The sequence below is a fragment of the Arachis duranensis genome, chromosome 10, assembly GCF_000817695.3.
Source record: "Arachis duranensis cultivar V14167 chromosome 10, aradu.V14167.gnm2.J7QH, whole genome shotgun sequence".
Taxonomy (NCBI): Eukaryota; Viridiplantae; Streptophyta; class Magnoliopsida; order Fabales; family Fabaceae; genus Arachis; species Arachis duranensis.
This window is the reverse complement of record NC_029781.3, coordinates 3,143,583-3,164,286: the sequence shown is the minus strand read 5'-3', so window position 1 is coordinate 3,164,286 and position 20,704 is coordinate 3,143,583. Positions and strand designations below refer to the sequence as shown.

Here is a 20,704-nt window from a genome sequence, read left to right as displayed (position 1 = left end):
AATAATAACACTATTAACACTATTTAATATCTTCAATACGAAGAATACTCTAATAAATTTATATCATTATTTTAAAATAATAGTGAATAATATTATTCACTTTAAAATTTTTTAATTAGCAAGAAAAAAGAATGGCATCGACGTAAGTCATAAAAGAGAGCTATCGGTCGGATCTATATCGTTTCGCAAACAAAAGGTGAAAAATTCTATTTGTGTATTCTGTTGTCAAATGTAAGAGGCCAAATTAGTTGGGATGATTTGCTAACAGTGAATAATGTCCAATATTCGTCTTTTAAATAATCCGCTTAGCATCAAGGACTATTGAAGAGTAATAGTAGTATAAGATTATGTTTGGTTGCGGCATCCATTTTAAGAATGCCATGTGCTTTGAGAAGATTGTTTGCCACTATCCTAATTTTTTGTGAACCAACAGATGTAAGAAGTCTGTGGGACGAGTTTCTTTTCTGTATGGTGGATGATTACGCATCAACAAGCACTACAACATGCAATGGGTTGACAAATCATTTGCTTAGGAATTTAAATGACATCTTCCTACATCATGAAAAAATATATTACACAATACGATTTACAAGCTCTAAACTCGGACAACGACAATGACAACTTCATGCTTAGAATTATTCAAGAAGAAATGTCCATCAAAGTTCCTCAAGAAGACCTGTGTTCTATAGAAGAATTGAATCATGACCAGTCTGCAGCTTTCAGGTGCATTATGAATACAGTTGTCTGGAGCATTCTTTGTTGATGGACCAGGAGGAGCAGGTAAAACATTTTTTTATAGAACTATAGTTGCAGACTTACAAAGTAGATGACATATTGTCTTGGTAACTGCATCCTCAGGAATAACTGCAACTTTACTGCTTGGTGGTCGAACAACTCATTCTAGATTTAAGATCCCAATCAATGCAGAGCCATCATTCATGTGCAATATAAGTAAACAATCTGATATCGCAAAACTGATTAGGCAGATGACAGCGATAATTTGGGATAAAGCACCAATGGCTAATAAAGAGACAATAAAATCATTAGACCGCACATTGCGAGGCATATTAGAAAACAATAATCCATTTGGAGGAAAGGTGATGGTTATGGGTGGGAATTTTCGCCAAGTATTACCTGTTGTGCCGAAAGGAAGTAAGTTGCAAATGATTTATGCTTCTATTGTTAAATCACATTTGTGGGCATCAACCAAAATTCTCCAATTGCGACAAAATATGCGATCTCTTAATGATCATAATTTTGCGGAGTATCTCATGCGAATGGAAGATGGGATTGAGCCTACCATATCTGAGGACTTGGTACACATAGAAGCACACATGGCAATACCAAGAAAAGGTGAGGCATCATTACACAAATTAATAGAAGAAACTTTTTTAAATTTGCAATCTCATGGGTAGGATGCATCTTACATGGTGGAGAGAGCGATATTGACACCCAAAAAAACCATGATGTACAACAGCTAAATGATATAATCATCAACTAATTTTCGGGAGATGAACGAATTTTAGCATCTTTTGATGAAGTAGAAGGAGATACAAATAATCTGTATCAACAAGAATATCTTAATTCAATCTCCATGGATGGATTTCCATCTCATATATTGAAGGTAAAAAAGGTGCTCCTTTGATGTTACTGAGAAACATAGATCTTAAGACAGGCTTATGCAATGGCATAAGGTTACTGTGTCGATGACCTTTTCAAAACATGTTAGACGTAGAAATCCTAACAGGCCATCACTTTGAACAAAAAGCTTTTCTGCCTCTGATAAAACACAAAACAACTGAAAATTCAGGATTACCCTTTGTGCTTATTAGGAAGCAATTTCTGGTAAGGTTGAGTTTTGCCTTAATGATAAACAAACCACAAGAGTAAACTATTCCTAAGGTAAGGATTTATCTTCCTAAACATGTGTTTAGCCATGGTCAATTATACGTTGCACTCTCTCGAAGTGTTTCTTAGTCAACCACAAAATTTTAGTCAAAGAAGGAACAATAGTTGAAAAAAGTGGACAATTCACAAAGAATGTGGTGTTCAAAAAAATTTTGTTACTTGCACCTCAGAGAATTTATGTGCTTAGCAAATACGTCCGTCTTTTTACAAGTATAATCTGTGTATTATGTAATTTTATCATTACAATATCAACATTGAAATAGATAATTTTGTTCACTAATTTCAACAACTAATAGCTAAAATTTTTAATAGATAAATTGATATCACAAGAGCTCATCAAGATACGTCAACAGATAAGAGAAAGGAACTCGAACATCTCTTTTACCCAACAGATATGCACCAACTAAGATTCACATAAATTATAAAAATTTTATGATACAATATTGAATATATCAATATTGATTTTTTAAGAAATTATGGTATGCAATGTTTATATTTACTTTGAAAAGAATTCAAAATTTAACTTTTTTAGATGTTGATATCAATCTCATGACTTTAGAAAAAAATTATAAAAATTAAATTTTAGCAACCAATAAAAAATACAAGTATGTCTTATTTGAGATGTATCATTACTTAATCTAAAGTAATATATAAAATACTATTGAAACATATTGTGATACATATTTAGTTTAATAAATTACAGAAAGAAGGATTCCAACCATTATGGAGTACATGAAAAGATGAGCAATCAATTGCATCAATGAGATCAATCGATAATAAAGTAAATATTACAATATTAATAATAGTGACAATTGCATTGATGATACATATTTTTGCTTTAATGTTATTACTCACACGTGAAATTGAATGACGTTCATCCACTCAAAATTTATTCTATTGGTTGGGAATGTATAGTTAAAATAGACAAGACTCAATTATGCAATAAACTTTTAGTATGTAATAAATAAAACCGTCTATTTTGACCTATATACCAATTATGTTAAAAGTTTAACTTTTTTTTCAGCCATGAACTCAGAAGAATACAACTAACTCATTTTGGTACAAAACAATATCATTGCAGGTAATTGTTATTAAAAAGATACCTAACAAATCAGATGTAATATTATTTAATTTACATTTTGTCAATAATAATTCACAAATTATAATCATTTTTTGTCCTTTCAGAAAAAAATAAATTACTATTTGTATCCATGAAAGATATAAACACGGACAAATATATCCATATAAGAATAATTGTACCCACGAAAGTTTTCGTGTGCCACGAATACCCTAATAGACCAATTGACAATTGTGTAACCAACGTCCGGTACTCTTGGCACACAGAAACCATCTTTCGTGGTTATAATTGTTTTTTTATTTTTACATGGGTATATTTGTCAACATCTGTATCTTTTATGGGTACAAATGATAATTTATTCAATAATTCAATACAAAACAAGATATCTCAATTCTACAGGTTTAAATTGAATTTTTCTCTATAATAAAAAATCAATTTAATTGAATATACCTGAAGCGTTTATATAGTTATTTTTATGGTAAACAAATCTGACAGTTTTTCAAGACGCAAGAAGTTATTGATAAGGAAATGTATGATGAATTACGAAGGATTTTTTTCAGGTACACCATCTTTATATCTCTTTTTTTTATTAATTATCTTATAGTTTGATATTTAAAAAAAAAGCATATTCATTTCTTCTGTCTTTCGACTATTTGTAGGAAAATGAAAGCCTTTTCAGATTTAGATCCATATTTTGGCCTACTACTTAAAAAGGATGAAGACAAACATAAATTTCCATAATATTTACACATAATTAACCTTTTGAAATAAGTAACATGCATTTTGGTTTATATATATTCTTTTTAAATTAGGATAACATTTTTGTCGTTATTTTATAAACCATATCTATTTCCGATAATATATACATATCTTTATTATGTGCGTTTATAATTTAACAATTTTAGTGTTTTTTATGATAATTTTAATTTCAACTAAATTATCATATATATAAATAATACTACGTTAAATTTAAAATAATAAAAAAATATTTATCTGATAAATTTAAAAAATAAATAATATATTAATAAAAAAAATAAAATTAATTTCTTAAAAAATAATAGAAAGTGACTAAACAGACATGATAACACCTGTTGAGCCGCTAGTACATGTAAATTACTTACCATGCATCTAAATTAAATTCTAAGTAAATCCTTTTATTTAACTAAACTTGGGAAGATTTTACTTCTAACCTAATTCTTGCCTTCTTGCCATAAAGTTGTTACTAGGAAACAAGACCATGAGTAGTGTAATATGTTAAATGAGATTAGAAATTATATAGTTGGGAGGGAAGGGGTATAAGAGGAACATCACATTAATACTTAAAAAAATAAAATACCACAGATACCCCTCACCGACGGTTAGAAGGGAAGTGTTTCTATTTTCCAACCATTGACGAGGAAGCAAAGTACGCGCGAACCGACCACATACTAAGCAGCACGTTGTTTCACTTTCAACCATGATGCCCGTACGATGACGTGTCCGACAGTCCCCAATGGAGATCCTTCATCAACAAGCACAAACTGACGAATCCCCCAAAACACCCTGAGATTCTTGTCCCTCAAAATACGTTGCTTTAGAGTCCAAAAGAAAAGAGTTGACCCCACTTGACATTCTGGTAATTCCATGTAAATCCTTTGTCCAAAATCGACAACGGTGAAGTCTTTTTTCCCTTTTCACTTTTCATCAGCTCAGAGGAGAGAGACACCGGGATTTTTTGTAATATATTTGTATTTTTTGTTTTTTTGTGAGTTTGGTTTTTGGTCATTGCATAAGAGTATATATATATAAAATTGAGGGGAATAATGGGGTTGGTTGGTGTCCAAGAGAATGGGGATGGGAATGGAGATGTTCTATCTGAGATTTCATTGGGGACCAAGCCCAAGTACACAAGGATGGACTCTGATCTTGATGAGGCCGAAGAAGAAGAATTGCCATCATCTAACAAGCATGATTCCAAGAAATATATAATGGCTTGTGCCGTCTTTGCCTCTTTGAATTCAGTGCTTCTCGGCTATGGTTGGTAATTCTATTTTATTATCTTATCTTGATCTAATCACATTTAATTTTTCTGTGGTTCTTTTAGTTTGGGACCCTGCTTCTTTTCTTTTATCATTGAGTGGCAAGAATATGTGTGAGTCCATAAAAATAAGAAAAGAATAAAACCCCACCATGGGGCTTTGTGCTGTAGATTATAATAATCACAATGGTGAATGCAAAATGTGCTGTTTGTGCAATTTGTAGCACAGCTTTTGTTGTTGAGGTTTAGGGAACAGGCATGGACAAAATGTGGATACAAAGCTAGCTTGTAAATTCAATGAGATAGTTATAGTAGAGACAGTTAGGTACTAATGATTGAACTTAGCAAGAGTTATAGAATGCAACCATGTTGTCTAATAGTTGTTGAAACTTGAGCATCACCAACATGAATTTTCTTTATGATATTTGATGGGACCACATCCAAGTCCCTGAGAAATTCAGTTCATATTTGCTTATTGTTTTGTAGATGTTGGTGTTATGAGTGGAGCGATTATATTCATTCAACAGGATCTGAAGATCACCGAGGTTCAACAAGAAGTTCTTGTTGGAATTTTGAGCATAATATCGCTGTTGGGTAGTTTAGCAGGTGGAAAGACATCTGATGTCATTGGTAGAAAATGGACAATTGGTTTGGCTGCTGTTATCTTCCAAACCGGTGGAGCCATTATGGCTCTTGCGCCTTCTTTTAAAGTACTGATGATAGGAAGACTCTTGGCCGGGGTGGGTATAGGTTTCGGCGTCATGATTGCGCCTGTGTATATTGCTGAAATATCTCCTGCCGTTGCTAGGGGATCTCTTACATCCTTCCCTGAGATATGCATAAATTTGGGAATCCTTCTTGGCTACATATCAAATTATGAATTTTCGGAGCTTCCATCGCATATAAATTGGAGGCTAATGCTTGGTGTGGGACTTCTTCCTTCGGTGGTTATTGCTCTTGCTTTGTTTATCATTCCTGAATCTCCGAGATGGCTTGTGATGCAGAATAGAGTTGAAGAAGCGAGGCTGGTGCTGAGGAAGATAAGCGAGAGCGAAAAGGAGGCTGAGGAAAAGTTGAAAGAAATCCAGGTAGCTGCTGGATTAGCTAATGCTGAGAAGTATGAAGCTAAAGCTGTTTGGAAAGAAATATTATGTCCTTCACCTCCGGTTCGAAGAATGCTTATAACTGGTTGTGGAATTCAATGTTTCCAACAGATTACAGGCATAGACACAACTGTGTATTACAGCCCAATAATCTTCAAGAATGCTGGTATCACTGAGACCACTCAGCTTCTTGCAGCAACAGTCACTGTTGGCTTCACCAAAACACTCTTCATCCTGATAGCTATATTTCTGATCGACAAAGTGGGGCGAAAGCCGTTGCTTTATGCAAGCACAATTGGGATGACAGTCTGTTTATTTAGCCTGAGCCTCTCTCTAGCTTTTCTGGATCATGCAAAAGTTGGGATTGTATTGGCAATCCTATCAGTTTGTGGAAATGTAGCTTCTTTCTCAGTAGGACTTGGCCCTATATGCTGGGTTCTGTCATCAGAGATATTCCCTTTGAGACTTAGAGCTCAAGCATCAGCTCTTGGAGCCGTCGGAAGTAGGGTAAGTAGTGGCATCATATCCATGTCCTTCCTCTCGGTCAGTCGTGCAATCACAGTTGCAGGAACCTTCTTTGTGTTTGGCATCATCTCATGTTCTGCCGTCGCCTTTGTTCATTATTGTGTTCCAGAGACAAAAGGGAAGACTTTGGAGGAAATTGAGGTTCTCTTCCATGATAAAGATGATGAATCACGGGGAAATGAGGTTGAAATGGGAGATGTAGAGCGCCTGATGCAGAAGTCATGAGTTTGGTGGCATGCCACAATCTTGAATCTTCATACTAAACTAAATTCCTAAGATATTTTCAATATCATACTAGTTTGGTGGCTGGAAAAATTATTTAGTTATAGCAGAAATTTACTAACAATGAGAAACTTCATTCCAATGTTCTTAGAACCACCTAGCACCAGTATATATGATATGCTAAAGCATTTGTTGATATAAAATATATTTATGTACCTTGATTTTTTTTATTTCTATTTTTTACAGTCTATTGAAAAAGGAGTTCAGATTGCATCATTTTATCTCAGCCATAGTAGGAATTTGTATTGTCTCTTTCCAACATGTGCTTGCATTTGTTGCTATTTACCTTGTATAATATTAGCTTTCTTAAAAGGGATATTATGTTAATAAAGAATGGCAGTACTTCTAGTTGTTCTATAATTGCAAATTAAATTGACTGTAGTATGTAAAATAAAAAATAATAATTTGTGTGTATTATTTATATAAAAATGATTATGTGGATATTTAATTATATATTATCATATTAATAAGAGTAATTAGTTATCAATTTTGCAAGATGAGAACATGAGAGTCTCAGCCAGGCCTTGGTAAAAATTTGTTATTTCTAGACTTGAACTCAAAACTATTTATTAAGAAAAAACACTTATCACTTAACTAATATTATATTAATCTAGCAGTTATAATAATATGATTCACAATTTTAAGTATATGGATTAGGCCCCTATGTTATATTGTTAGGTAACAAATATGTGTTTGAACTAACCTTGGTTGAATCCTTGAAAGTAGGTAGATCACTTGTAAGTGTTTGCCACAACAAGTAGTGTCCATTTATGGTTCAAAGGAGCTATGTTGTAATTTCCGAATAAAATATAGGGAGAATTTAGAATTGTGTGAATAGTGAAAATTTCCACAAAATTTGTAGAGAACATATTTTTTGTTTTGGTAACCCTTTTTCTATTATAAAAAAAAAATGAAGATAAGACACTGTGAGCATAGAGAGAGTGGGACCAAAGGTTCATGACACATGATATAAGGATAAAGGTTAGTGTCTTATTTAGATAGGAAGCTGAGAAATCATTATCATAAGTTATAATGGTCCTAACCAAGAAAGACAAACATATATATTCTTTTCTGGAATGTCAATCAATCTGTACCTTTTCCTATGGCAAATATCCAATACTAGTCTAACCTTTGATGCTGGAATAAAACTGCTAAATTTATCATCTTTCTAACTTTCTAAAATTAATTACAAACTTTAAATGTTGCAGAAGATGCAACAATTTGATATGATACTATCAACAATGCTTCCCTTTACAACCTTAAGCTTCTTACTATGCCTATTCCATAGGTGCACAGCAAAACTCTCTTTGCTAATTTGCTCCTTCTTCTTCTCCAACCATGTTCCATGAATCTCATCTCTTGGCCTCAAAAACAAACTGCTAATCCCTCTCCAATCCACAGGATAAAATGCAGATGGTGGCAGAACAGTGAAATTCTCAAACCCTTCTTGCTGGTTCCTTCTCACTCTAGAAACCACCCTTGAAATCAAGTAAGGACCATTATGACCCCATTTATTCCCATCAAAAGTGAGTGCAAATTCTTGAATGAACTTGAAAAGCAAAGGGTGCTTCTTGTCAAATACCAACACTGCATTGTTCAAACGACTCCATTCACCAGTTCTTGGATCAAGATTCTGAGCTCCAATTGTGTTCCTTAATTTGGAGAAGCTCTTCAAGACCACTACATCAGCATCAATGTATGCACCTCCAAACTTGTACAACAATGCAAGCCTAAGCAAATTGGAGAGGTTTTGTCCCAAGGAAACTTCACCAGGGTTCACATTCCCTTCCTTTAACTTTTGAAACCATGATTCAGCATGAGTTCCCTTGAATATGTATTTGAAATCAGGTGCAATGGCAGTGACCCTGAATCCATTTTCCACAAAAGGATTCAGAATCTGAGTTCCTGTGTCAGAATCCATTGACTTTGAAACTATGACCAAACAAGCTTCACGGTGAGACTTGAACAAGCTCTCCACAGAAAGCAATTCTCTTACACCAAATGCCTTCAATGGTGAAATCCAAGTCATGAAGAACCTGAACTTGCAAGAACCAGAAGAAGAGGAATTGCCATAAAAGAAGGCCTTGATTCTGGACCGAAACAATGGGAATTGAGGCTCTTCTAGAAGTAGGCTTCTGAGGCCACGCTTGTGGTGCCTTTTCACTCTTGTACGCCTTCTATGCTGCTTTTCAGTGATGGGAAAAGGAGGAAAGTTTGTGTTTTGAGGGAGAAGCGCCAAATGGGTCTTGTTAATGGGTGGTAAAGTTTCTTCTTTTACCGCAAGGGACACAGAAGAAGCAGGAGGCCATTTGGTGTGGTGTGTTGGAGGGGAAAGAAGAGAGAGAGGGACATGAATCCAGAACACTGTGAAACCATTGTAGGTCAAGAGAAAGAGGAGGAGGAGAGCATATAGTGAAGTGGGGAGAGAGAAGAGCAGAGAAAGTAAACATCTTTTAAAGTGCAATGCAGCAGAAGAAGAGAAATGGTAGTCCTTCTCTTCCATTGGCTTTCAAACATGAACAGGAACAGAGGAAAGGAGGGAACTGTTTCTTGGTTCAAAAAGTTTTGTTTTGGGTTGGTTACCGAGGCAGTTGCTGCTGCTACAGAGAAAAGAATAATAAACTCCTCCCAAACCCCATGTTTATATTTTAGAGACATTGTGGGTGGTTGTAGTGGAGTTACAGTTACGTCCTTTCTCTCTCTCTCTTTTTATTTTTTCCAATGATTTATTTTGGGGGTTGAAAATGACAATGTGTGAGGCTAGTGTAATCTGTTTCTTCTATATGGACCATAGTCTTATTTTTGGGTAGAAAGGGGTGGTCAAATAGAAAGCTCTTTGTATTTTTTGCTCATTTCAAGTTCACCTCAAGTCCTTTCTTTTTTGCAAATTTAAGTCTTCTCTTAAATCAAATTGAGTGCAAGTAAATAGTAGGACGGAAAACAAAAAAAGGTTCATATGAATTGGAGACTGCTCTCTTGTTCATTACGTGTAGATTACTTTGCTTCATTTGTTTTGACGAATCAGAGTACATGGATAAGAAACTATAGATAAAATCTAGAATATCCAAATCTGTACTTTGTGAAGTGATTTCCTGGTTGGTGCTTCATTTAATTTTTATTTTCAATTTTGCTAATAATCGTGCTTACTTCATATGCTTTGTTTAGACACGACAAGAATATTTGAAAAAATATCATTGTTGATAGTTGATACACAAACTATACAAGGCAACCCTCTGTTGACTTTTATATGCAAGCATCTAGTGTAACTAGTTGGACGAAATGAAGTGATTTGCAACTAAACTAGCTGAGGCTGTACATAGTTTTCCATTTGCTGAGCTTTCAACGAACTTTACATGATTCAATGACCTCACTAACAGCTTTATGGGTCGCTGGAGAAATCATCTTTAAGGCCAAATGAAATTCCTGGAAACAAATATGATTAAAGACTTAATAGTAGTAAAAAGATGACTCCAAACATCACTTTCAATAATCCCAATATTTCTTGCTAGCTTCACAGTTTTAAGCCAAGGTAGTTACATCTATTAACAGCTACTTACCACAAATCTTTCCAACACAGGCACAAGAATGGACAAATTATGATCTGGAAGATTGTTGGCAACTGCTTCGTGAATGTCATTGCTGTAATTGAGAAAGGAAAAAGAAAAAATCCCTAAGATACACATTAACAAAAAAATAGAACCAAAAGAAGAAAAGTATATTAACCTGTCAGTGGATAGAAAGGCTAGAAGCAGTGCTGAATAAGCCTCCACGATCGTTTTCCTAGCTTCTTTTTCCCCTTGCAGAATAGCTGCCTCCTCATTCTGCATGATGGAGAACAAGATGAATGAAGATCAGAATCAAACTTCATACCCTTCTCCCCAACCATTATAGTCTAGATCACACAACTTATATCTAAATGGTTCAAGTCTCTGATAGTAAGTAAACAAAAGAAGATCATAATACATACCAGTAGCAGATATTTATCTTCATTGCTATCCTCACTTCCACCTTGGTTAGCCAAGAAAATAGAGCATAATAATGGAATAACATCCTTCCGAATCTCATGGTCTAAGACATCTGAGCATGGTAGCAGAACACTGGCTGCTGCAAGCCGTGATCTGCAAAAACATCAGTAGCAGCGATACTGCAATAGTGAGACAATACATCTTGTTATCACAATACAAAAGCTCATTTTGTTGTTTACATTCTCCGTAGCATATTGTAATTTTGATTTTGTCCTAGAAGGAGGTAACTACAGTTGGTTTTTCTATAAAAAGGTGATCAAATAGAAAGTACTAACATCTATAGATAGATGCATGGATTTCACAAAGAATGGGATCCCAAACTTTATGCTACACTGTAATTATGGGAATATTAGTGACGATATAATTCAAGCTGTGTATGGTTATTCCAAATTAGAAATTTTTTTCCTTTGCTTAGCAAATCTCTTGATCGAATACCAGTATTGCCAGTAAGTAATTATTTAAATTACCTATTATGGCCATCCTTCTCTACCAAGTTTACAAGCAGGCCAAGAATAGCAACAATAAAATCTATCTCATGATCAGTGAGATGCCTATCATGTCGATGGTCTTTCACACTGTTTGGCTTATTTTCCTTTATGTGAAAAGTGGGCAATGAAGATGAACTGAAAGAAGGAAAATGCTGAGCAATTAACAGAGGCATAATCTCCAATCCTCCATATTCAGCAATTTGATGACAGCCAATAGGGTTGTCATTAGTCAAATTAATCAGCACCTACAATCATACAAATATACAATATTAATTTATAGAGATTCCAACTTACCAAAACTAAGGAAAGAATGATATAGAGAAGACACAAAACAATAGATCAGAGAAAATCATAAAGATACCTTAATAGCAGTAAGAAGGCAATCAGTGAGAAGACTGGAACCTTCTTCATCATCAACATAGGAACTGGAACAATCGACATCCCCATTGCTCACACTAGCCTGTGATAAACATCCTTCTTCAAATTCTCTGCTTGTTACCTCATATTTTTTAGCATGCGACTTTCTTTGCTTGATTGATGGTAAGTCCCACTTAGGAGGTGCAATGTCATCCTCATCAAATGCAAATGGATCTTGATTATCATCTGAAATTTCAAGTTGGATCATACATGTTTTACAATCCGCACCACTAGATGATGCACCACTAGATGGTGCAAATTTGGAAGGATTGTCTCTCATATTCGGTGAATAACTGTATGTCATTGAAGTGCTGGGAGTTTCAGAAACTGATAGAGAACTTTTTAACTGGCTGCATCTCACAAGTTGGCTCTTCTGTGAAAGATCAATCCTCTTTATGGAAGATTCTCTCTCCATATGATAGCACATTCCAGTATGGTTTAAAGTGAGACTCCCTGCAGTGTCATGTATAAGAGCATTCAGTAATTCTTGATGAGCTTATCACAACACTACTAAGCATTCACAAATTTGAAGGAATTTTCTTTACAATATGACTATAGCTTCTACATAATTTGGGGGAGAAAAAAACTCCACCTTTAAGGTCTGTGAGAAGATCCAGTTCAGAATCATGACTTGTGGTAGAAAGAGAAATGGGATTCTTGTTATCATTGAAAATGGTAGAAGCATTCCGACTTATGCACACATCTTGAAGTTGGAAGATTGTGGAGGGACATGGGTGGGAAGAATAATTAATCAGTTGTAAGAAATGGAAAGAAATAAAAGTAAAATAGCATGACAAGAAAAGAGAAATAAAAAGACAAAGCAGCAAAAGGAAGAAGTTACCCCTTTATGCAATCGTTACCTGAGAGAAATTTTATGATAGTTAAAATCAGCTCCACAAAGGAAATCGGAGTTGCTTGAGGAATGAGATTCCGTTTTAGTCCAAGAAAATGAGCCTGTTACGATAAAGTACATACGATGAATGATGAATTAAGAATGCAGCAGGACATGAGTATACTATACAAAGGGGAAGTCAAGGAAGTAAGACTCAAGATGAAAATCTAAACTATGTCTATTTTAGTTTTTGTCGCTTTCTGAAAGAGAGGGAGGTTGGGCTAGAATGAGTAATAAACCTGGTTGTCTTCACTAAGGAATGTCGCATTTTCCATGATCTTCAAGCATTTAAGAAGCAAAGTAAGGCTTTTTAGCTGTTTGTCATTTCTAACATCTTTGGTAGATAGATAACTATCCTCCACCCAGCACTGAAACGGCAAACCAATGGTTCTCCCCAATTAAATTAATCTACAACCAGATAGGGCTTCAAAACTTGAAATCAACTAGAACAAAAGACAAGCAACTACTTAAATTGATTCCCTGAACTTAAGGGAATTGCCCATATACGGAGTACGGACAGACACAATATTTGATCTTAGAGTACGGACAGTCACTCTGTTTTATAATGTCTGTAAAACCTTTGCAGTTTTCTCAAGTTATTTCTTATAAAAAAATATACTCAAATTATAAATTGAACTGAAAATACAATCTCACACCTTCAAATGCGACTGGCACTTCAAGGTAGTTTCAAAGACAGCATCAAGTCCTCCAAGCTCCCTTAGTTTTTCCTTAAAATTTTGACCAGTCTTACATACAGCACCAGAAGTTTCTGAAAACAGATTCCCCGTCATTAAGAAACAATATCAACAATAAGAACAATAAAACAAACAGCTCAAAGAATCATTAAAACTAAACAGATTTGGTTATTCATTGTTAATTACGTCCATTAAAAACATACAACATATAACAGAAGAATATCTTCAGCCAATAATATTTAGAGTAAAATCTGGAAGGTGATATACACTACAATACCATAAAGAGAAATGGAAGATAAACAAGCCTTCTCGATGATCAACAATGCTAACCATTCCGGGCTTAACTCTGGCCTCTCTATGCTGTTGCCAATTTGACAGGTTGGCTTCAGTTCTTTACAACTTACTAGAATTTGTTGAACTATAGAAAAAATTGCAACAGAACTGGAGTCCCATCTTTCTCTTGTATTTTCTAGTGAACCGACATTCTTATGAGACACTAGAATTTTCGGACCAAATTTTAGTGCCTTATCTGCGCCATCCGTGGAGACAAGTGGTCTCAACAACTTGATCAGAAATAGAACACAATCAGGTGATTCAAGGAGGTTATCTTCTACACCCTGAAATCAAAAGAATATCCAGTAACATCAGGCAAATTGAAACCAATAGGATTGACAAATTAAAGCGTCAAAACAAAAGCAGAATGGTAAGTATGCCATTGAAAGGTCAGCCTTGCACAGAAAAGGTAAAAAATAAAGTCCTAGAATGTCTAGACGTTGAAGATGAATTTCATCAGAAAGAATACAAGACTTACATCAATGGTAAGAATGTAGAACAGAGTTGCAGCTGCAACGTTGCTTGGAAGATCATTAAGACTTAGGCACAAAATAGCATCAATGATTGTCTTTGCGATCCTATAAAGTAGAAAAATCAGGGATTATCACCTAACTACCCGTGAATACAATCCATATTTCAGTTCAAAATTCCACTACTATGCCAGTTTGTCTCACAGCCCTCAGCGACGTAGACAATTCAGTGATTCACAATGATAAAATCCAAGGAAACAAAATTTAAAATTTGTGTAAAATCACGAATCTATTATCTATCTAATTCTGAATACTTAAATGGAAACATGTATGTTACTCATACTGTGCCAAAACCGCAGGAAACTCTATCGGAACAAAAACACTAACCAATTCTAATGATACTGAGCACAAAACATCAAGCAAACACTACTTACTTCGTCAATCATTATTGCACCCACCAAAAGTTTAAAATTAGGAAATTAACTTGAATAAGCCCCAAAGCCAAAATTGCAAAAAGAAATTGTTTTTTAAGAAAAAGTTTCAATCTTTTTCATATTAGTACATGGATATCGAATAAATCTTTACAAAGTGATGTACCCTTGAGCGTAAAATTGCAAAAAGAAATTGTTTTTTAAGAAAAAGTTTCAATCTTTTTCATATTAGTACATGGATATCGAATAAATCTTTACAAAGTGATGTACCCTTGAGCGTGGAGGAGGCGGCGCTGTTGTGCGGTGGCGCAAATGGACAACAAAGAGAGCAAGCTTGTCCTTCTGATCTGAACCGGTTGGGGACTGCGGAGTCCATCAATGGCGAAATTTACCTCGTCGATGCGCTTCATTACCTCGCCGAATTTCTGCGCCTCTATTAGCGTCGAGGTTTTAGCCGGAATCATTGCAAGGGTGAGGTTTTTTAATGCATTCTTCTTCTTCGTCGTCTTCAAATTCATCTTCTTTGTAATCAAGCCTTCATTATGCGTCCTTGTTCTCTTGGACTTTCTCTTGCGGAAATGACCGTTAGTGGAATTGGAGTCTTGGGAAGAGAATGCCAAAGAGGAGGAGCATAGGGCGACGCCTTCGCCGGAGGATTTCGCAGGAAATCTCATGCAGATTCGGCGACCGTTCGTGCGTAGCACCATGGTTTCGGTTCTTGAACTGAAAGAAGAGAAAGTGAAAAACAGAGGGAGAAAGAAGGAGTGAGAATGAGAAGTGGGAACACCGTTTTCTGTTAACGGCGCCAAATTTGAATTTGTCACGTTGGGCCTTGCAAATCATTTCTTTTGGGCCAAGTTGCGAATCATTGCTGTTTTTCTTTTCGTTTTTGGACTAGCAAGATGATTAACTCAAGGCCCAAAATTAGTACCATAGTAGAAGCCCAACCCAGTTAACAAATTCAAGCCTTTCACTAAACAAATTACACAAGTCTGACAAAAAAAAAAAATTACAAAAGAATTTAAAATAAAAAATATAAAAAAAGACAAACAAGAGCAACTGCTTAGTGCTAAGTGCTAACTCAATAACATTAGCTTATTATTTATTATTTATTAACTGAATAAACCACACAAATCCTCCCTAATAAGGATTTTTTTATTTAAATTAAAAATATATAATATTTACCGATTTAAATAAACGTACAACTATTTACTAAAATACATTTTGGGTCACATCTCGGATGCAGTGAGGAAAACCACACTAAAAGCGTATCACGGATACACTCGAGATATGAACAAAATTATATCTCGGGTGTAATGCATACGTGATATGACCATAATTAGTTTTTACCCACTACATCCGAAATATGCACAATCAGAGTGATCAAGGGCCGCGCATTCGATATATGGTCAAGTGTGCATGACAATTTTTATTTATGATAATTACAATATTTTTTTAAAAGACATATATTTACATGGATAAACAAGTCAAATTATACATTTGGATGCACTAAAATAGAGTCATACATTTCATGGAGGTCTATAAATATAAGTATTAAGCAAAATACATATATGGTAACTAATGCCGTCCAGCGGCAGGATCCAAGTGGTGTCCAGTCCCACATCCACGAGGACGGGACACCCTGGGAGGACGGTATGGACGAGGACGAACACCTGACTGGCTGGAAGTGAGTGGTGGATGCTGGTATGGTGGCGGAGGAGGAACTGATACAGTTATGGGAAGAGGAGAAGCTGATACAGTAGTCACGGGAGGAGGCGTAGGAGGTGATCTCCAGACAGTACCGGACGGTGGAGTCGACGGTGGCAGGGATGGAGTTTGAAAGTGGGGTGACAGAGCAGAACCTGACTGGTGCGGTAGTAGAGGAGAAATCTGATAGTACCTTGGAGGAGTTGTCCCATACCGGGAGAAAACACCGCTCGACGTCCCTGGTATGTCAGTGTCGTCTCTCCTGTGGCGATACGACTAGCCAAGACATCCACCGCATGACTGGGTGCTCGGATCCAATGTTGAACTGGGGCTGCTCCCAAACTCTGTCATCAGTCGGGTGGTCAGCTGAGGTACCCGTCATAAGCCTCGAAGCAACGTCAGCCTCATGGTCAGCGAAGAATGCGTCAGAGGAATGTTCTGCATGCGCATTGGAAATGACATCCTCGTGTACCTCCTCCTATCGGGCGTACTCAGCCTCCTCATATGACAACTACTGGTCTGCATCATGAGGATCCTCACCGTTCCTACGAGCGCGTTGACCACGTGCCTGCCGCGCTGGTCTCCGGACATCATCGCGAGGTCGCCTCGTCGCCCATCGCCTCCGATCTGGGGCATCGTGTGGTAACTGTAAGTCATCTCTATGACCAAGGGCTGCAGGGAGGATATTAGCCGGCGGGGCTGCTGGAAAGATGTCGCACTCTGCAGGTCTGCTACCCCAAGGTGATGTACTCCTGTGTCGGGCGAAGATTCGGATGACTCTTTTTTAGTGCATCCAAATGTATAATTTGACTTGTTTATTCATGTAAATATATGTCTTTTAAAAAAATATTGTAGTGATTATAAATAAAAGTTGTCATGCACACTTGACTATATCTCGGATGCACTGCCCTTAATCACTCTAATTGTACATATCTCGGATGCAGTGGGTAAAAACTAATTTTGGTCATATCACGGGTGCATCCGAGATATGACTAGTACGTGACATGTCACAACACGGTAGCAGTGCATCTGTGATACGCTTTTAATGTGGTTTTCCCCACTGCATCTTAGATGTGATAAAAAATGTATTTTAATAAATAGTTCTACGTCTATTTAAATTGGTAAATATCATATATTTTTAATTTAAATAAAAAAATCCCCCTCATAATCTTATGTGTTATTTTTACCATTACTACCCTACTATGTAGTATATTTGGTAGGTTGGACAAGATAAAAGTATAGATTCATTAACACAAAATAATACAAAAAAATGCTAATTATGAAAAATGAAGGATCAACATCTATTCAGCGATAAGTATTAAGGAGTCAAAATAAGTTTATAGACTGTGCTCAACTCGGCTCTAATTTTATTCCATTCAACGAAAGCAGAGAGAAGAACGAACGCACTCGCTGTGTTCACTTCACACAAGAGAGAGAAACTCGCAACCATGTCTTCCTTCGACTCCTTCGCCGATGACTTAAACGTCAACTCTTCTTCCGCCGACCACTTTGCCGCCGCTCACAACGCTGCCGAGGAGGACGACACCTACTCTGGCTACGGCGGTTACTCCAGCTTCACCGGAGGATTCTCCCCCGATGGCGATGTCACCGTAGATCATGACCCCGCCGCTGCCGCCTCGCCGGAGATCTACGGGTTCAGCGATCCCAATCCTGGTTACTCTCACTCCCCTTTCGAATCGGAGACTGTCGAGAACGGGAACGGTTATGGCGGTGCCGAAAGCGTCTTCGTCTCCGACGGTCCGGTGCTTCCGCCGCCAACTGAGATGGAGCCGGAGGAAGGTTACGCGCTTCGGGAGTGGCGCCGGTGAGCGGTTTTGAACTTTCCCAATTTACTTTTGAATTTGGTAGATCTCATTTGAATTTGCTTTAGATCTGTGGTGATTTTACTTTATTCTAGAGAAGCTTTTAACCTGTTTATTCGCGAAGTTTGTTGCCGGTATGTGTAAGCAGTAAGGACTTAGGATCACGAATCAGGATTCGGGGAGCTTGATCTTGATGTAGAAAGGAACGAATTGGTGAGTTTAGTTCTTTAGTTGAGTTCAATTGAAGTAGTTAATTGTGCTGTTGTGAGATATGTTGATGTGATTTTCGGTAGATATATAGGGAGTTGATTAGCGTAGCACCAGTTCAACAGTGGTTAGGTTTTGGATCAAGGGGATTAGAAGGGGGAATTAAATTTTTACTTAGTCGGATGGATCTCTAGACTTTGGTCCATAATAATCGTGTTGTGTAGGAGCTATTTCTAAGGTAAATTCTATGGTGAGGTAGCAAGTTGGATTGTGTGTCGAATTTTAGTGGTGATTTGAACTTTGTGATCTATCTTGCGTACCTGCTTTACCGGATTAAAAGTTTATGCAAGAATGATCCCTTTGTGGCTTTGCCCATTGGACTATTGGAGTGAGTTGATCACATTCAAGGTGATGATATCAAATTCTTAATCTCTCTATTAGATAAGGGAAGCACTTTTCGAAAGACCTAGGTGACCGAAAATCTTGACAAGGACTGCAATTAGAGCAGATCATCCTAAGTACATCTCTGGGATTTTGAGAGTGCTATAGAAAATATGAAATGAATGCAGTTTGATATTTAATCTTGTCTATCCATGAAAAAGAGTAAAAATAAAAAATCACGTGTGCTTCTTAAATAGGCCTTGATGGCAAATAACATAAAATAAAATCTAGTCAATTTTGCCAACAATGCCAAGCCATATGTATATTGGATTGAATAATTTCTGAATTTCTGATATATCGTATGCTTAGCAATTGGTCTATGCATGACAAAAGAAAACTACAATTTGTGTTATGCTGCTGCATAATTTGGCTTTTCTTGTAGTAACAAGTCGCAATACAGCAATAGGCTTCTAAATTTGACATGAAATATTTATGTAAATTAGATGGTACATGACCAAGCAGGCACTGGTATTATTACATTAGTTCAGATTATGTGTTTGCTGTTTAAGATATCCAAAAATGCTTGTAGGTGCTATTTGTAAGGATGATTTTAACAGAAAGGTTAATTTGACATTTTCTTTTATCAAAATATCTATTGCCATTGATATATAAATCCCATGTTAACAGAGGCAAATCCGTTCTCATACTTGTTGGAAGGACAATCATTTTAGTTAATTTCTGATCTTGGGTGATTAAAAATCTAAGATCTATGTTGTTAACCCAAAAATAAATCAATTAATGTTTGGCTTCCTTATACAGTCAAAATGCTATTCAGTTAGAGGAGAAGGAGAAAAGGGAAAAAGAAATCAGATTGAAGATTATTGAGGAAGCAGAGGAGTATAAGGTGGCTTTTTATGAGAAAAGGAAGCTTAATGTTGAGACTAACAAGGTTCAAAATAGGGAAAGGGAGAAGGTAAGTTTCACTTTCATCATGCTATCATTTGTCACGTGATATGTTTTTCCCTGCCCTTCTAATGGTAGAAAATGAAATCTGCTTGTGGAGCAGTTATTCGTGGCTAATCAAGAGAAGTTTCACAAAGAGGCAGACAAAGCTTATTGGAAAGCAATTGCAGAGCTCATTCCTCGGGAGGTTCCCAACATTGAAAAGAAAAGAGGCAAGAAGGATCAGGACAAGAAGCCATCAATTACAGTTGTCCAAGGCCCTAAGCCTGGTAAACCCACCGATCTCGCTAGGATGCGACAGATACTATTAAAGCTGAAGCACACACCACCACCTCACATGATTCCTCCACCTCCTGCTCCTGCCAAAGAAACTAAAGATGCCAAAGAGGGTAAGGATGGAAAAAAAGCCACATCGAAAGCACCTGAACCTGCTACTGATGGATCACAACCAAAGGATGCCTCTTCTAACGGCTCTGCAGATGTACCCGAGAAAGAAGCTGCTGCCCCTGAGGAGCAGCCTGCTGCATAATTGTGCGTATCATTCTTCGGTTCCATCATCTAAGATCACCTTTCTCCCCACAGTCTTTAATGAATCTTTTTGCCCAGCAATTAGTTTATAATGCTTATTACCCGCATTTTATGACCAATATCAAGGTTTTGTATGAATTAAATCAATTATTGACAATTATGCCATGCAGATTTAGTGGGTTTACATAACAGAGTATTTGCTTTTAACTTAAATGATCTTTTGACTTGTTGACTCAAATAAATGTGTAAACTTAAAAGTCGGATGTTTTATCTTTATACCACAATATAGGCTTAGGCGCATTCTGTATTGCTTGGGGGAGAGGCACATTGATTTCCATCTGTTTTGGCCGTTTTATCGTTAAATGATTGGAGAATGAGGCTATTTTGCCGGGGCTTTGAAAAAAATGAGCTAGAATAGTTGAATATGTTCA

General features: G+C 36.4%; 4 protein-coding genes and 1 pseudogene across 6 annotated transcripts; 3 read left to right on the top strand and 2 right to left on the bottom strand.

Moving 5' to 3' along the window:
* The first annotated feature begins 541 nt into the window (after nt 1-541).
* Nucleotides 542-1,977, top strand: LOC107468483 (uncharacterized; annotated as a pseudogene).
* Nucleotides 1,978-4,629: 2,652 nt separating this feature from the next.
* On the top strand, nt 4,630-7,068 carry LOC107468723 (probable polyol transporter 4). 3 transcript variants are annotated; one of them, XM_052254928.1, is made up of 3 exons: nt 4,630-5,002; nt 5,490-5,929; nt 6,008-7,068. In XM_052254928.1, the coding sequence occupies exons 1-3, from the start codon at nt 4,789-4,791 to the stop codon at nt 6,854-6,856; spliced, it is 1,503 nt and encodes a 500-aa protein (XP_052110888.1). In that variant the 5' UTR covers nt 4,630-4,788; the 3' UTR covers nt 6,857-7,068. The 3 variants fall into 3 exon arrangements, with proteins under 3 accessions (XP_052110888.1, XP_015943555.1, XP_015943556.1); XM_016088069.3 differs by having other exon boundaries at nt 5,490-7,068; XM_016088070.3 differs by having other exon boundaries at nt 4,880-5,006; nt 5,490-7,068.
* A 1,029-nt stretch (nt 7,069-8,097) lies between these two features.
* LOC107468484 (uncharacterized protein At4g19900-like) lies at nt 8,098-9,510 on the bottom strand. The gene has a single exon (XM_052255898.1). The coding sequence runs from the start codon at nt 9,414-9,416 to the stop codon at nt 8,109-8,111; it is 1,308 nt and encodes a 435-aa protein (XP_052111858.1). The 5' UTR covers nt 9,417-9,510; the 3' UTR covers nt 8,098-8,108.
* A 632-nt stretch (nt 9,511-10,142) lies between these two features.
* On the bottom strand, nt 10,143-15,371 carry LOC107468485 (wings apart-like protein 1). Its single transcript, XM_016087789.3, has 13 exons — nt 14,935-15,371; nt 14,242-14,341; nt 13,708-14,047; nt 13,392-13,504; nt 12,975-13,103; nt 12,704-12,797; nt 12,436-12,546; nt 11,788-12,296; nt 11,406-11,671; nt 10,881-11,031; nt 10,637-10,734; nt 10,471-10,552; nt 10,143-10,336 (listed from the first exon to the last, which is right to left on the bottom strand). The coding sequence occupies exons 1-13, from the start codon at nt 15,369-15,371 to the stop codon at nt 10,253-10,255; spliced, it is 2,514 nt and encodes an 837-aa protein (XP_015943275.1). The 3' UTR covers nt 10,143-10,252.
* A 2,321-nt stretch (nt 15,372-17,692) lies between these two features.
* LOC107468615 (clathrin light chain 1) lies at nt 17,693-20,486 on the top strand. The gene is made up of 3 exons (XM_016087922.3): nt 17,693-18,196; nt 19,602-19,755; nt 19,849-20,486. The coding sequence occupies exons 1-3, from the start codon at nt 17,820-17,822 to the stop codon at nt 20,272-20,274; spliced, it is 957 nt and encodes a 318-aa protein (XP_015943408.1). The 5' UTR covers nt 17,693-17,819; the 3' UTR covers nt 20,275-20,486.
* The last annotated feature ends 218 nt before the right edge of the window (nt 20,487-20,704 follow it).